Below are 13,859 nucleotides of genomic sequence, written 5' to 3'. Positions count from 1 at the left end.
AGAGTAGATGGGATGTTGTGAAAGGGAATCCTGTGCAGTTTATCCTGTTGCTGCAGCTCATCTTTTTCTAGTGCCTTCCTTGTCTTGTTTAAAGTGAGAATGCAGTTTTCTGTGTACTTTATACACAGTATATGTAAGCGCTTTGCTTTCAAAATTTGTTACTTTCACTTTCTTTAAGCATATTTAGATATGCTTTAACCTCCGGCTGTCAGAATTGATTTTATCATTTCGTTTTACACCAGTTTTTAGTTTTTGTTTTATTTTTCCACATATGGGTACATTTTTGTATGGTTTTTTATGCATACAAATAGAGCATAGAATCACAGAATGGTTTGTGTTGGAAGAGACCTTAAAGATCATCTAGTTCCAGCAATGTGTATCTATATATAGCTAAAATATAGACAGCATTTGTTTAGAGAGAGAAAGAAACTGTAAATATGGTGGTTTTTATGTCCCAGATATTAAAGATTTTATCAAAACTTGAAAAAATTGTTCTGTTGTTAGTTTCCCAAAGTGAGGACTTGTCCCAGTTGTTTATTATTCAAGTTCCCAGCCTTGTGATCTTGAGTTTCTTGCTGCTTTTTTGCAAATACAGATAGTAGTAGGTGTGAATGTTACAGCCCTTTCCTTTTTGTCACTTTTTCAACACTTTTATGATGCCTTTGTCACCTCAAGTTTGGATTCTGCAAAGTGCTAGAGATTGAAGCAAAATCTGGAAACTGCAACTAGAGTAAAGTCTGTCTGCCTTGTGGTTAAGTGATATTTCCCATAGGCAATGCATATTTTCACTCTCTCGGTACATTTCCAGGCAAAATTTAGCTTCTCATACCTCTGAAGTTACGAGCCAAATTGCAGGGATCTACAGCACTGCTCTGTGAAAGGCTTACGCACCAAATATCACTGTTAAAAATGGAGCCTTGTTGAGTAATGAATTTGTGGATGTAAAATGTATTAATTTGGCCATTTTTGGATGCTAGTCATCTCTGAACTTTAAGTCATGGGTTTGGCTGGGCTTTCCCGGCTTGACTTGACTTCCTTTATGCTGAAGATCTGATCATATCCAGCTCATCATATCCATTGCCTCTATAGAATTTCACTTCCTCTCCCTATCTTCTCTCTCTCTCCTTCTCATTTCTCTCTTTTTTGTTTCTGACTTTCACACCTTCCTTCCGCTACTTTCATTTTGTCTCTGGTTTCATACTATTTAAAGCTAATTCAAACAAGCAGATTCACTTTGGAGAGTGTTTGATACTGGTTAGTCTTACCGTTTCAAACAATTGGCTCTGAAGCATTTTGGCTGTATAGCTAAATCCCTTCCCTCTGAAAACAAACGAAAAGCCTCAAGCAAACAAAATATGCTGTAAATTTTTTTTGACAAGATCTTTAATCTCCAGTTTGGCATATTTGTATTTCCTAACAAATGCATCTATCATGTCAGCTATTGTGGAATGAAAGAGAGATTTCTCTAAGGAACATTTTTTGTTGCCAAAATAGGGCAACATAGAGGAGACTGTTTTGTGTTTTCCTCTGAATACTTTGTTGCCACATATTTAAAAGAATGGCGGTTTAGTAATAAGTTTTATTTGAAATTCAAATCACTCAGAGATTTTCAGGAGGAAGAAAGGACAGAAATCCAACTGACCAAACAGTTATCAAGACATTCTTCCATTGCAGGACCAGATCATCTGTGCCTAGTTTCTTGTACTGAAATACTTGTCTAGACTATTTTCAATGCTATCTGAAAGGGAAATTCCTGTCTACCCTGTACAACCTCTTCCTTTATTAATAAAATAGTTTCAGGATTGTTCTTTGTCCTGAATAAAGCATGAGTGAACTCTGAGAGAGAGAAAGGTGGTATGTATTCAAGGACAACAGAAAGAGGAGACGGCATTTAGACTTGTAACTATAGCATAAGGCAACAACTGAAGTAAATAACTTTTTTTTGGTCAAATTTGGTACATTTGCCAAGTTCTTATCACAACTGTTCTCCAAGAGCAACATTGTCTGATTTTGTAGGTAGGCAGGACCTGCTTTCAGTGATTGAAAGTGTTTTTCATTAGTCTTGGGGGTGTGGTCAGGGAGGGTGAAACCTGGTCCCATGCACTAACTTAATGGGGTTCCAGAATAACTGTTTCTTCATATTTGCAAAGTGTTTGGTGGGAGGGAACAGCCTGGAGAGGAGACATACAGTGACTTGTGCAGGTTTTATGTGTGAGGGGGTTTATGGGAACAGTGCAGGCATTTTTGCAGTGACTTCTTGAATGCATGTGCCATGCTTCAGATTTAGCCTGGTATTACCTTTCTGGGAACCTGAGGGAACAATACCTGTTCTTCCTCCCTTCACACAAAGTTCTTTTACCATTGCTGTCTCTCTGACCCCAGTCTTTCAATGAGGTGATCTTTCCTCTCTGCCATTGCCTACCATTTACTCTCCCTTAAGAAAAAAAGGTTTCAGTATACCTCAAAAGGCACGGAGCTTGTATGATTCATCTCAATTCTTCCACTTCAGATCTGGATTGTAACTTCTGTAACCCCTGCTGACAAGAGGCAGCAAGAGAGCTGCATTGTCTCAGGTGTTAGGATTCAGAGCTGATTCTAAGAATCAGCCTGTTCTCCTTTCATTCCTAAGGTGATTCTTTTTGTTGGTAATATTGTTGACTTTGAACTGCGTCAAAAGCATTCAAGAGAATATTTAAATTCTTGCCAGCTTCTGTCACCTGTGTAGGGGCATTATGTTGCACTTCTGTATTGAAAAAGTCAATAGTCATTCCTAAGTGCGTGCTGTGCTGGCAGGAATAGTATTTATAATATTTTAAGAAGTAGTAAGTGCTGCATCTACATCTGACTAAAGATACAGCAAAGGAGAAGGAATTTTTTAACAAATTGTTCTGTCATTATCTATTTGCAAACTACCAAATGCACTACTGTTCAGGACAGAGCAGAAGAAATAAAGTCCCTATTTCATCAATCTTATGCCTTAATAACATTTATCACAATGCAACACAGGGTTGTAGAATAAACTTTCTCGTATACTGACAAAGTAATTGTATATGGTACTTAGTGATATTTCAATAATTCACCCAGATCTTGGCTCTCAACTCCTAAGAGAAACGGAGGAGAGCTGTCCAGTAGTAATTCTCTGTTAAAGAACATCTGTCACTAACACAGGTAATCACAATCTTTGCAAGAAGGAGAGTTGTCATAGTCCACCATTCCCACTTGAAGGAAATGAGTGGAATAGTGTGCTAATTAGTTTTCTTCTATTTTTTCCCCTGTTGCAGAACTTTCCTTTTTGTTCGAGATGGCAATCCAAATAAAAGGAATGTGCACAATGAGACCTCTATGCACTTACTGTGTATGGGACCTCAGATCATGATCTCAGAGGGAGCTCTTCATCCCCGCCTGACACGACCCTCAGAAGATGACTGCAGAAGAGCTGATTGTCTGCAAATGATCCTGAAGTGGAAGGGGGCAAAGCTGGATGAAGGACAATATGAACGAGCAGCCATTGATGCTGTTGATAACAAAAAAAATACACCTTTGCACTATGCTGCTGCCTCAGGGATGAAAACCTGTGTTGAGGTAAAAGTTCACATATAATTATAAGTTCATATATATATTAAAAGTAACTGACATGCACAATGTTTCACAAAGCTTTTTTTCATGGGAGAGGGAATCTGATCTGTTAAATTAATTTTAAATTCTGTTTTTCATTAATTGGAAAAATTGCCAAGATAAACAGCCCAAAACAAACGCTGTAGAGAAAAATGAAAGAAAAGGATTACATATACATTAGCTTCATGAAAATAACCCCTCAACATGAAGAAGACTCACGTAGGCATATAAAAATAGGAATTATTACAAGACTGTAACAGTGGAGAAAAGGCTTTAAAGGTAGGCATAGGCATCCTATATGTGTAAAGAGAAGTGAAATAACAACCTGAGAGAAAATTGAGGCTCTTTTTGTTTTGCTGTGCAGGTGAGACTGGAAATGCTGTCCATGTTTCAAGAACATATTTGATGTCTTTAATTTAAAGTGTCTAGCTTTTTTAATGTTTGTGAAAGGAGTGGATAATAATGAGTAATTGGGAATGACTTTTGAAGATCTTGCCTCAGATTTTTTTTAAACTATATTAAGTAATGAGAACTAGTATTTCATTGTGCTGGTAATTTAATATAAAGAACGTGAGCAGACATCTAACATTTTCAAAAACAGTTAACATCCTCATAAGTCTGTCTATTTTAACATCAAAATTTGTATTTTCAATGGCAGCAATTACTTCACGGTTCAGCATTTGTATGAACTTCTGTTCATAATTTCATTATTCATTATTCCAACTATGCTCAGTAACTTAGTATCATCAGCAAAGCTTATCACCTCTTTTTTCACCTTCTCTTCTAGAATACAAGTTCGTATCTTAAACAGTCAGGTCCCAGAACCTCTGGGACTTCACTGGTGACCTCTCTCTGCAGTAAAAACCTGATGATCTTTCCTGACATTCTCTGGAGCTGCTTTTAGTATTGGTGTTACTTTTGCTATCTTCTAATTTTGTACCATGACAGATGCAGTAAACTGCATATTATAATAAATAGTTCAGAAGTTTCATATTTGAGCTTCATTAGGACTCATGAATATAAGTATGGTATACCATAAGATGGTACTTATGGTATAAGTACCATCTGATGCTGGGTATTTATATTAGTATTTGGTTTATTGATTTTTCTAGAACCTCTTGTGCTGAGACTTCATTTTGAGAGACTTTCTTTTGTGTCATTCATAAAGTATGCGTGGTACATCCACAGAGAATCCAACAGTTCATCCTGCTGTTCTGCTATATGTTATATGAGATTGCTTTTACACTTTGTCCAGCAACCAACTTTACGAAAACATTGAAAGATTCACTGTGTGATGTTTTAAAATTGTTTGTTCTGAGTTTTTATGCACATGGTATAACATCTCAAAAACCTGTCAGAGTCTTCTTTATTGGGGTTTTGCATTTACCTTTCCCAGACTTTGTTCTTTACGTATTCTTCATCTGGACATAACTTCAGCTTCTTATTTTCCATATGATTTTGTCCTGTTTCTCTCTCTGCAGATTCTTCTGATGTTTCTGGAATATTTTTCCACGCTTACTTAGTATCTCCTTTTGAAAGTAGGCAGTGGATTTCTTGACTTATTTAGTACTGCTTTTTGAAAGTGGGTGGTGGATTTCTTGTCTTTTTACCGCTTCTGCCAGTTTAATAAATCCTTGAGAATTGTTAATGAGTGGTTCTTTGACAGTACTATTTTGAATTAGGTCTTGCAGACTACTCTGGACAAAGTCAGGAGGTGCTTCTCGTCTCAGCAGCACTTTTATTCTTAGTAGCTGTGTTACCTTTATTGTTACGGTTTTAGTCAGGTCATTCACCAAAGCTTGCTTTTTTTTAATTACACAGTTGTATTCCACTGGTATTTCTTGACAGAGTTTGTTTGGGGTTTATTAAAAAAAAAGGTATACAGCATCACCTTCTTTGTGATTCGCACATTATGTTTGCTGGTTATATTCTGACAAGTTTTCAGATATTGTCTGAGAATTCTCATTTAAAGTTTGTCATTTCAGTTCCCCAGCCTCAGCTGTGCACCCTCTTGAACCGAATGTTCTTCTTTCATTAGTCTTTTCTGTAGAAGTTCAGATAGTGTCTTTTTATTTCCAATATCCAGCCCTTCTTTCATTCTTTAGTATACAGATCATCGTTAGTTTTTTGAGCTTCTAATGAATGAAAACTCATCTTCCTGATGCCATTTTCTAAGCTGTTATTTAAGCTCCTGCCTCTCTTGTTCCCTGCTCAGTACTGAGAGGAGTTAAGAGGATGCTGCTGTCAGATGTCCATACTTAACCTCCAGTAATACAGCCTGAATCTTGCCCCTATACCTTTTCTTGCCTCAGCCCCATGTTGTTACAGCTCCTCAAGCTCCACATCAGCAGTTTGTCTTCAACATGTGCTCAGAAATTATTTACGTACTTACTGATTTTCACCAGAGAGGCAAGTCACCATGCAGTTCTTGCTAGCTGAAGTATACTCAGACCCAGCTAGCTCTATGAATGGTAACTGAATGACATATAGCTGTTGTCTGGCTCTTTCTTTCATCCAAAATAAATCATGGTTACAAGATTGATTTAGAGCCTCTTGTGATATGATTTATTTGTAAACAAATATCAGGCTGTCTCCTAGGTCTGTGTTACTACTGCTTTTATTTTGATTGTCAAGTTTTTATACTTTCAGATTTCATAATGGAACTAATTGCAAAGGACTATATAAGTTGCTCTTGTTCTCTTATTTTAGTGCCACTTACTTGATCCAACTTCCTGATAAATTCTGCCTACAGGCATTTCACTTGCATGTGTTATGTCTATCCTTCCTCAAGATGAGACATTTGCTTTTAAACATATTTTTATTTACATTATTATACAATAGAGGACAAATGTGCATATCAAATAAGAAAATGGGAGATAGCAATTAGCATTGAATGACCTCTGAAAAAGGTTGGTGAAAAACACGCACATAAAATGATTTGACATAAGGAAGGTTGTTTCTGGTAGAGAAATAGTAAACAGAAGAAAATTTTAGTAACAAGTTTCCAGCATATTTCAGTATCTTGTATTTACAAACTTAGACTTCAGATTTACAGGGGATTTGAGCAAGGAGTCTTCTGCCTGTTTCTGCCTTCATGTCCCTACATGGGGCTGTATAGTGGTGTTAGAGATAGACACAACAGTTTATAAAAAGTTTCAGTTTCAAGAGAATGAAGCAAATGGGCTCATGCAGTAAGATCCAGGCAGACTATAATGTCAGAAAGAATAACAGCTGCTGCAGAGTGAATTGTGGTTCTGGAGCTGGGCTGCAGATTTTAACTGCAGACCAAAGTCAATTTGTTTTAAACTCATCATAGAAGTTCATGGTTTGTGCTCCTTTACAAATTATCATTCTATTTCTCAGTGTCTGTAATGCGATTCATTAGATAAATCCAGTTACTAGATGGCTAGTTCCTCATTTAATTATATAAACTGGGTTATGTTATCTTAGCAATACGTATTGTAATTGACTAAAGCTTTTCTAATTCACTTTCAGTTTGTCTTTGAAGAATTTATAGTCAGATCCACATTAGATTGCTATTTGCCAGAGTTATGTAGTCCTAACTAGTCATGGTTTCTGCATTAGATACAGTGTACACCCCAAGTTCAAACTTCTTTATGTGCCCTATCATGGGATAGAGGACCTTGGATCTGAGATATCTTAAATACTCCAGTCTGTGCTCTGTAGTCCTTCTAACTCCTTCAACAGGAACAGGTTTATGAACAAGAACACTACATGCCTTCACCAAGCCTGAAACGGAGAGATTGGTGAAGGAATTTAACAATTATCTCTTTGTTCCTAGAAATATTTGAGGATTAAAATTCTTAACAAAAAAAAACAAACAAACAAGCAAAAAAAATCAGATAAAGAAACTGATCCTAATCCTCAAGTTGTCCTCCCTCTTTCCAGAAAACTGAACGTCTGTTAGAACCTTAGGAATGCCTCTTGCCTATTTTTTGCGGTGGTTCTCTCAGAGCCGCATTCCTCTTTATTGTCTCCTTCACTTTCCACCACTTTTCAGGAAAACCACAGTTCTGTATCTTTGCCTATTCCCACCACACCCAAATAAGGAAAGGAAGCCCCAAATATAGATCCTTTTCAGTGAAGTACCTACTGGTTGACTTGTTCAGAGTTGACAGTCAAATGTGCAGTCTTGATACTGCTCCATTCACATGTGTTGGATTTTTCCTCTGAGCAGAACAGCTGTGTGGAACCCATTGCTAAAGATAGTTTGGGTAAAATTATGTGCTTACCTCAAACTACTGAATAGACAGTAATAACTTTCATGCTGAACAAATTTGATTTTATGCAGATACATTCCACACTATCACAGTATATTTGGCATATTAAATGGTATTTATGCAATTTTGCAATTAAATTGCTAATATGATTGTTTAGATTATTAATCTCAGTCAAGCAACACAAGACTTTTGATCAGTGCTTCTAGAGAAATACGGCATCATTATTAAAAACTCTTTGCTTTGCATATTCCTCATCTTGCAGATTAGATTTTGAACTGCATAAGTCTATGGAATGTTCTTTCAAATATATTTATTATTCTTCTTCCTCAGAAGGTGTCTTTAGTTGCCTCAGTTAAATTTCTCTTAGAGGTTAAAATGAACAGACAGAATACAATACTCAGGTTAACAAAGTTTTGGCAATGTTAAGCAGTTCAGATACATCAAAGGTTTACTGTTGACTGTGTATCTTGGTAGTTGTCCCAGCGTCATCTGTATTTCTGCCTGATACTCTGCTACGAAGATCAAACACTCAATGACACTAATACCTTCTCAACTAAATCTTGTTGTTGCACTGGTTTGTGGTATTTTTGGTATTTTGTTTTGGAGAACGTGGGAAAGCTTTCCCTATCTACAGGAATGAATCCAGGTTTGTAGAAGACATTCTGTATTGTGCAATGACAAATGAAGGAAATTTTCTCTTCTGCTGAAGAAAAATTTAAGAAGTATCTGATCATGATCTAAAAGGTTTCTATGAAGAACAGATCATTTTAGAGAAATTTGGAGGGGTTTGGAAGTGTAAAAATTAGAACCTTAGTTTTGAAATACCCTGAATAGTGTTGCTACGATCTGAAGGCAAGATGCTGTTTATAGACTTTATTTAGAAACAAGATGAATCATTTTAGTAATGATATAAAGGTGTCATAATAAATCAGCAGAATGTTTCACCTGGACCTTTAAAATCTGTGGCATATGCTGTCCTTGCTTTTATAGCAGGTCAGTTTATATCAGGAGACCAAGTTTAGCAAGTTAAGGAGAGCAGCACAAGGGTTTAATAGTTAGAGACTGAATTTTGGAAGAGTTACTGGCAAGAGTGAAATGACAGAACACTGGACCATATTAGAACTGCTCAAATTAGCATTATTTCATTTCACTTTTTTCATGTCCTCAAATACAAAGTAGAGCTGCCAGTAGTGTTGCGTGCTCCCTGTGAATTGGGATCCTTTCATCTCTGCTACCCAAGGAATCTCCTATTTTCTGTCAGCACAAGTGTACAAATGGTGGAGTTGTACGCATGTAGAAAGAATATTTAAAAGTGGTTTTAGTGCCATCTTGACACATGCTTGAGGTCCTCAGACCCCTCATTTTCTATGGAGCACTGACCATATCAGGGAAGCAGCATTTTAGTCTTTAAAACCTAACTAACATATTGTGCAGCATTACCTGGTAGTGTATTTCTTAGATTTTGTGGTTCTGTGGAATTATGGTGGATATAGGTACAATTATGCACAAAAGCAAGCATTAATTTATTTAATAACAATATATAATCGTTGTTTCTAATGACTATTATTATTATTATTATTATTATTATTATTATTATTGTAATAATTGTTCTTTTTTTCTTGTTCATTTTTCTGTTTGTTTGTTTTCTTCTTAGTTCACATGCCTTTTCTTTAGGGTATTATTAGAGTTTCTAATTGATAGCTGCTTGTTTTGCCATTTTACTTTTCAGCTTCTAGTAAAACATGGTGGAGATTTGTTTGCAGAAAATGAAAATAAAGATACCCCATGTGACTGTGCAGAGAAACAGCACCACAAAGAGCTGGCTCTCAACCTGGAATCTCGAATGGTATTTTCACGTGATCCTGAAGCTGAAAGCATTGAAGCTGAGTATGCTGCTTTAGACAAAAAAGAGGTCAGAGGATACTTTAAATCTGAAGTATTTTACACATTTCTGTTTGTAGCAGTTCCATTGTGACACAAGTCTGCATGTATTTCAGTAGGTACTGTACTTTGTATTGGCAAACAGTTTTAGCACAGCTCTTTATCATTTTCAAGTTAAGCTCTGAGAACACGACAAATTCATTGTCAAGAGTAAACAGAAATTCTATTCACATCTTAATTATGTGGACTGTCTTGCAGGCTGTGAGGCTGGAGGAGATACAGTGAGGCCAGTATGCTGAGAAACAGTTTCTCTAAACCAAACATTATTTAATGTTTTTTTAATAGTTCTTAAGATGCCTTTTTGTCTCAAAAAATATGACAAAAGAAATTCTGAAAAGGAGAAAACCTGTGGAATCGAGTAGGGAAACTTTTCAGGTGAATCTTCCTGGTCTGAGACTGGGTTGAATGTTACAAAACCACTCAAAACTGACTAGTGCAGGCCTTGAACATAATGCATTTACTTTGTTTTATAACATGATGCCTGAAGCTACTGCATACCAGAGTTTATATGAAAAACAGGTAATAACAGGTGGTGTCACTTCCAAGTACATTTTTGAAAGAGAGAGAGAATTCGCTGACAAAAAATTGGCTTGAATTCTGTTATGCCTTACAGACAACTGTGATTCCATTAAGATAATTTGACCAAAAAGATTCTGAGTACAAGCTCCCTCCCTATTCATTATCAGATTTTAGTTAACTAAAATTCTAAATAAGAATACATAGATAAATTATATGATTCAGTAAATATTACAAATTAATTCTGTTTAAATTAAAGGACAATAGATTTCTCTATGGTTACTCCCTTACTCCCTTCAGAATTAGCATGGCTTGCCTTTTTACTAGTTTGGCCCACTTATGACCTGATGATGTTTAAAAGTAAATATGTGAGTAGGCTTAGATCACATTAACTGTTCCCCTGAAAAATGCCATTCGTGGTCACTTTTATTTGAGAGTAAGAAGGTCCTTGTAGGTTCCATTTAATTTTTTGACCATTTTTCTTGGATAAATTCAAATATAAACAGGCTTAATTAGATAGTTTATTCCTAGATGAGACATTTAGAGATGAGGTTTAATATACTTAGTACATTGAAATAGCAAATGTAATTAACTAATTTTAATTTCTCTGAATATTTCCATGTAGAGGCATCCAAGTTGTGAGAAGATAGTTTGAAATTATATTTTCTCTCTTGGCAGAAACACTTTAAAAGGCGGCAGCCATTTCTTGCCACAATTGCAGTTTACCACTCCTCTGGTTTTGCAAATAGAACTATTTGAAAGGTTATGTTTTCAGCTGGATCATAGCAATGTTTTGGCTTAAAAAGAAGAAAAAGTTTTAAAGGGTGGTAATAATGTAACTGTACTATTTAGGTTGAGTAATTGTTATCATCATATTTATACCAGGGTTTGCTGGCATATACACCAGCACAGGTAAGAAGATGAGGAACTTACAGATATGGGTGGGACTAATCAAGAGCCACTTGAAAAGGCTTTTCTGCAAGAGAAGATGTTGTCTCATGCCTATTTAGGGTAGATGCTGAGCAAAACCAGCTTAAAGACTTGATAGTTACAAGAGACTGCACAGTTGTCCATCTCACATACCAGGGCAGCTTTCCCATGTGTTCCAAATGTTCAAAAGCCAGAAAATGTCAGCCTGGAATTTGGTACACCAATTGATGGCCTTGGGGATTTACAGAGAGCAATTCTGTCTTCACATGCTCTCTTCTGGTTTTTCCCCCCTTTCTTTATGACTTTCCAGTGGAACAATTTCTCTAAGATCTTGTTTATCTCTAAGAAAACAAGTGCTGGCACAAGGGAGATGCCAAAAGCATGTAGCCAGGAGACATTAAACTTTCAATTTGAGCCCTCAGAGTGGCCAAAACCAGTTGAAGAAACAGCCTTAGAAAGAGTTGCACTGAGCTGCAATCCAAATGACTGCATGTCCTCGTCCTCCAGGTCGGTGTACAAATGTCAGGGATGGGCAGTGACAGCTGAACTTACCACTGGCAGTGGTGATGCCTCTGTCAAAAGCCCCAGAGTACAGATGCTTCACCAAATTGCCTCTCAAGGATGATCCTTTACTTTTTTTCTCTCCATTTCATTTTTATATATTATTAAACACTGAGGGATGGAGTGTACAAAATGCTTGTTTAGCATAGTATTGAGCTTGTAATTGTTGCCATTCAACACCCTTTCAAAACAGAAAATATTCATTCATGAATAATTAAAAAACTTTGAACACTAAGAAATGCATTTTCAAAGGAACTGCATCTTTTGAATGAAGGTTACAGGAAAAGATAAAACATTTGAAAACCATGAATAGGATTTCTTCCCAGGCAAAACAGCCAAATGGGCTTAACTCCAGTGTTTAAGATTTGCACGGCAGTATCTGGAATGATAATACCCAATACCTCCCCTTCCAAGCCTGCCATGTTTACAAGAGAACACAATCCTTTTTTTCTTGATTCTTTGCTCTTACTTTGTTGAATAATCTCAAAAAAAAAATTCTTTGTTATATAAAATCTAAATCTATCTTTTAAATCTAATTGACGATATACTGAATAATATGACAGTAAGTGATTGTTCTTAAGCTGCTTTTAATAGATTTTGGTTGTTCTTTTGCACAGTCTTTTACATTGTTGTTTGTTGTAGCACGAGAGGATATTTGCCTTGGTGATGTATCCCTGGGAGTCCTGAGACTGAAAGGGTCCTTCCTTTCAATCAAATCATGTAACGTTTTAAATTTACGTAAGAAACACCTGGGAATGGGCAGTGCCTCAGAGCAGATCATCCAGAACAGTTTTGGCTCTCAGTCAGACACAGTGAAATACCTTATGCAATAGCAAAATATATGATTTCTTCATTCCTTTTACATATGTCACTGAATACTGAAGAAATACACTACTAGTGAGTGCATCACAGATTTACTGAGTGAATAATAATTGGAATGATTTTTTTTTCAATTCCTGAATTGAGGTCATATAAATATATAAGTAATATAAACACCATAAGTACAAAGAGTTATCTTAAATTATACAAATTTATTTTATCTCTACAAATAGAGAATGGTTTATGAAGAGAAAGGAGAGAAGGAGACTACATTTAGTTAAGATATATGTAGTCTCGGTATACATATAATGCATATAATTTTACTTGAATGAGTTAAATGGAGTATGAATAATATTTTAATATATTACTCCATTAACTGTAGATCTCCATCCACCCATAAAGAAGGATGTTTACATGAAGTGTTTTGACACCATTTAATTATATAGTCATCACTGTAGCAAAGAGTTACTTTGCCCCTGTCTATTTTGATGGTGCTTTAAAAGAGAAGAAAGTAATTTCAGTTTGAAATTACTGTTAAAATAATCAGCTAATGTACTAGAAGTGCTTTCAGGAGAAAAAAAATAATTTATGGTATCTAAATATTAGTAGTAAAAACTGGAGAAGAAAATTTCAAAGAAGTCTTGAGAATACAAAAGTGTTGGAATCTGTACTGAGAAGCAATGCATTAAAGTAGTAACTCTAACAGTATATTTTGAAATCATTATATAGTTAAATGATGCTAATATTGAACAATGTCTTTTTCACAGCAAATATCAATAGAGAGTTCCTCCATAAATGACCATTAAGAGAGGTCTCCAAGCACCATTAACTGTAATCAAAATCCTTTACAGCACATGGAATTGCAGAGATAAGTCAGCAGTGTTTGAAGTAGTTAAAAACAAACCTCTGTGATATTACGTACTGGATAAAAGAACCTCTGTGATATTACATACTGGATGTACATCCTCGTAACCAAAGACTGTATCTTCACAAACCTCTACAAGACTGTCTTGTACACATTAACATTTTTCGGGTTCCCATTGTATAAAGTCTTCACTCTGGAATTTCCAGATTAACCTTCTTAATAATACCAGTCTAAAATGTCTTTTCTTTCAGCTTCTTCTGTGGGCTCATATGTTATTTTATGAAAAATAGTGTCATGTTTCAAACACAGTCTTAGGGAATATTTCCCTCATTACTTAAAAAGATAAAATTAGGATTTTTAAAAACTAAAGA

General features: G+C 35.8%; 1 protein-coding gene across 3 annotated transcripts in view; it reads left to right on the top strand.

The window, feature by feature from the left end:
• ANKIB1 (ankyrin repeat and IBR domain containing 1) overlaps positions 1 to 13,859 on the top strand; it is an 86,829-nt gene that overhangs the window by 40,220 nt on the left and 32,750 nt on the right. For all 3 annotated transcript variants that reach the window (XM_066197648.1, XM_066197638.1, XM_066197657.1), the window contains exons 3-4: positions 3,282 to 3,582; positions 9,586 to 9,768. In XM_066197648.1, the coding sequence (XP_066053745.1) occupies positions 3,282 to 3,582; positions 9,586 to 9,768 (484 nt within the window). The remainder of the gene's footprint in view (positions 1 to 3,281; positions 3,583 to 9,585; positions 9,769 to 13,859) is intronic.

The sequence above is a fragment of the Chamaea fasciata genome, unplaced genomic scaffold, assembly GCF_029207755.1.
Source record: "Chamaea fasciata isolate MVZ Bird 193981 ecotype frontalis unplaced genomic scaffold, bChaFas1.0.hap1 SCAF_1, whole genome shotgun sequence".
NCBI classification, from domain to species: Eukaryota; Metazoa; Chordata; class Aves; order Passeriformes; family Sylviidae; genus Chamaea; species Chamaea fasciata.
This window is presented reverse-complemented; position numbering and strand designations above follow the sequence as displayed.